General features: G+C 48.4%; 1 protein-coding gene across 1 annotated transcript; it reads right to left on the bottom strand.

The window, feature by feature from the left end:
- Positions 1–26: 26 nt before the first annotated feature.
- LOC103804342 (LIX1-like protein) lies at positions 27–1,879 on the bottom strand (the record flags this gene model as incomplete). The annotated part of the gene is made up of 2 exons (XM_009077315.1): positions 27–167; positions 1,716–1,879. Coding segments are annotated over 2 exons (305 nt in total), but the record flags the coding sequence as incomplete, so codon positions are not given.
- Between the last annotated feature and the right edge of the window lie 1,030 nt (positions 1,880–2,909).

The raw sequence follows: 2,909 nt of genomic DNA, 5'->3' as shown, positions 1-2,909 counted from the left end.
CAGGATTTTTCCTGGAATTTCCTTACGTTGAAGGAGGCCAAGGCCTCGGCTACGCTGCGCTCGATGAATCCGTCGGTGATCCGTCGGGAAGGGTGTTCGTTGAACACGGAATTCATCAGGGCGATCTTGGCCGCGCTCCGTCGAGCCTCAGCCTTGGTGGGACAAAACTAGGGATACAAGGAAAACATTCCAAGGATTCCAACCTCTTCTCCCAGTCTGGAATGGAGGGTGGGAAGGGTTGGATGGGAGAGGAGTGGGTTGAGGTGGAAGTTTGGGAAGAGGTTGGAAAGGGAATGGGAATTTTGGGCAGGGAATGGTGGAGATTGTGGGAATTCAAGGTAGGGTGGGGACGGATTGGGATTGGGAATGGGATTGGGGGAGGGAAAAGGGGATTGGAATCAAAGGGGTTTGGAGGTGAAGTGATGATATTCCCAAACTAGCAGGAAAATCCCTTGGGAAGTGATCCCAGAGGGGGATCAAGGGAGCAGTGCAGGGATCAGGATCATGGATTGGGATCTGCTGGAATTTCCAGACCAGGAGGAACTGGGAATTAAGGACAACATTCCCAAGCTCCAAACTAGCAGGAAAATCCTTGGGAAGTGATTCCAGTGGGATCCACGGGAGTCATTCCTGGTGGAATTAAATCCAAAGGGAATTAAAGGGATTTGGAGGTAAAGCCACAATATTCCCAAGCCCCAAATAGCAGGAAAACCCTTGGGAAGTGACTCCAGTGGGACACAAGGGAGTCATTCCTTGGATTGGGATCATGGATTGGGATCTGGGGGAGTTTCCAGACTGGGAGGAACTGGGAATTAAGAAGGTTTAAGGGCAAAGCCACAACATTCCCAAGCTCCAAAACAGCAGGAAAATCCCTTGGGAATTGATCCCAGGGAGGATCAAGGGAGCCATTCCTGGGATTGGGATCATGGATTGGGATCTGCTGGAATTTCCAGACCAGGAAAATCTGGGAACTAAGAAAGTTTGGAGGCAAAGCCACAACATTCCCAAGCTCCAAACTAGCAGGAAAATCCTTGGGAAGTGATTCCAGTGGAATCCAGAGGAGTCATTCCTGGGATTGTGGGATTCTCTATTAGGATGTTGTGGAGGGAGAGGAGAGTGTTGGGAATGAGGATGTGGGAGATTCCTAGGGATTCTGAAGGATTCCAAAGGATTCCTAGGGATTCCTAGGAATTCTGAAGGACACCAAAGGATTCTGAAGGATTCCAAAAGGTTTTTCCAGGTGGGAAATCTACTGGGATGTTGTGGAGGGAGAGGGGAATGTTGGGGCTGAGGATGAAGGAGATTCCTAGGGAATTCCCAAATATTCCTAAGGATTCTGAAGGATTCCTAGGAATTCCTAGGGATTCTGAAGGATACCAAAGAATTCTGAAGGATTCTAAAGGGTTTTTCCAGGTGGGAAATCTACTGGAAATTTTATGGATAGAGAGGGGAGCGTTAGGGCTGAAGGTGTAGGAGATTCCTAGGGATTCTTAGGGAATTCCTAAGGATTCCTAGGGAATTCTGAAGGATTCCTAGGGATTCTGAAGGATACCAAAGGATTCTGAAGGATTCTAAAGGGTTTTTCCAGGTGGGAAATCTACTGGAAATGTTGTGGATAGAGAGGGGAGCGTTAGGGCTGAAGGTGTAGGAGATTCCTAGGGATTCCTAGGGAATTCCTAGAGATTCCTAGGGAATTCCCAAGGCTCTGGAAATACCTGAAAGCTGCCAAAGCAGCTGCCCCCAGGGAGGGTGACGAAGCAGACGTAGGGAGGAGTGGCAGCTGCCACCATCTCGTAGAGGACCAGAGCTCCGTGCCGTAATTCCGCACCTCGGGAATGTTTCAGCTGCCAGAATTCCTGCAGAGCTTCCACCACGTTCACTGCCAGGAAAAAAAAAAATCCCCAAAAAAACTTGGAATGGGGCTGGGAAAACAGGAGCTCAGTATCCCATTCCAAAGCCAGGCTGAGTTTTGGGAGAGAGGAAGGGATAGGGATTAGGATTTGGGAAGTTCTGGGATGGGATGGGAGAATTGGGAAGATTCCAAAGGGTTTTTTCCTGGTGGGAATGGGGAAAGAAATGGACTGGGATGTTGTGGGAAGGGAGAGGGGAGTGGTGGGGTTGAGGAGTGGGAGATTCCCAGGGATTTCAAAGGATTTCTAGGAATTCCAAATGATTCTGAAGGATTTTGGAGGATTCCAAAGGATTCTGAAGGATTCCTAGGGATACCAAAGGATTCTCAAGGATTCCAAAGGGTTTTTCCAGGTGGGAAATCTACTGGAATGTTGTAGGAGGGAGAGGGGAGTGTTGGGGCTGAGAGTGTAGGAGATTCCTAGGGAATTCCAGGGATTCCAAAGCATTCTAAAGGATTCTGAAGGATTCTGAAGGATTCTGGAAGGATTCCAAAGGATTTTTCCAGGTGGGAAATCTACTGGAATGTTGCAGGAAGGAGAGGGGAGTGTTGGGGCTGAGAGTATAGAAGATTCCTAGGGAATTCTAGGGATTCCAAAGGATTCTGAAGGATTCTGAAGGATTCTCAAGGATTCCGAAGGATTCCGAAGGATTCCTAGGGATACCAAAGGATTCCAAAGGATTTTTCCAGGTGGGAAATCTACTGGAATGTTGTGGAAGGGAGAGAGGAGTGTTAGTGCTGAGGGGTGGAAGATTCCTAAGGATTCTGAAAGATTCTGCAAGATTCCAAAGGATTCTCAAGGATTCCAAAGGGTTTTCCAGGTGGGAATTGGAGGATTCTCCTCTGGGATGTTGTGGGAAGGGAGAGGGGAGTGTTGGGGGCTGAGAGTGTAGGAGATTCCTAGGGATTCCAAAGGATTTTCCAGATGGGAATTGGAGGATTCTCCTCTGGGATGTTGTCGAGGGAGAGGGAAATGTTGGGGAATCATGGAATTGGAATT

Source organism: Acanthisitta chloris, unplaced genomic scaffold, assembly GCF_000695815.1.
Source record: "Acanthisitta chloris isolate BGI_N310 unplaced genomic scaffold, ASM69581v1 scaffold1910, whole genome shotgun sequence".
In the NCBI taxonomy this organism is placed as follows: domain Eukaryota; kingdom Metazoa; phylum Chordata; class Aves; order Passeriformes; family Acanthisittidae; genus Acanthisitta; species Acanthisitta chloris.
Note: the sequence above shows the minus strand (reverse complement) of the source record. Positions and strands in the feature narration are given on the sequence as shown.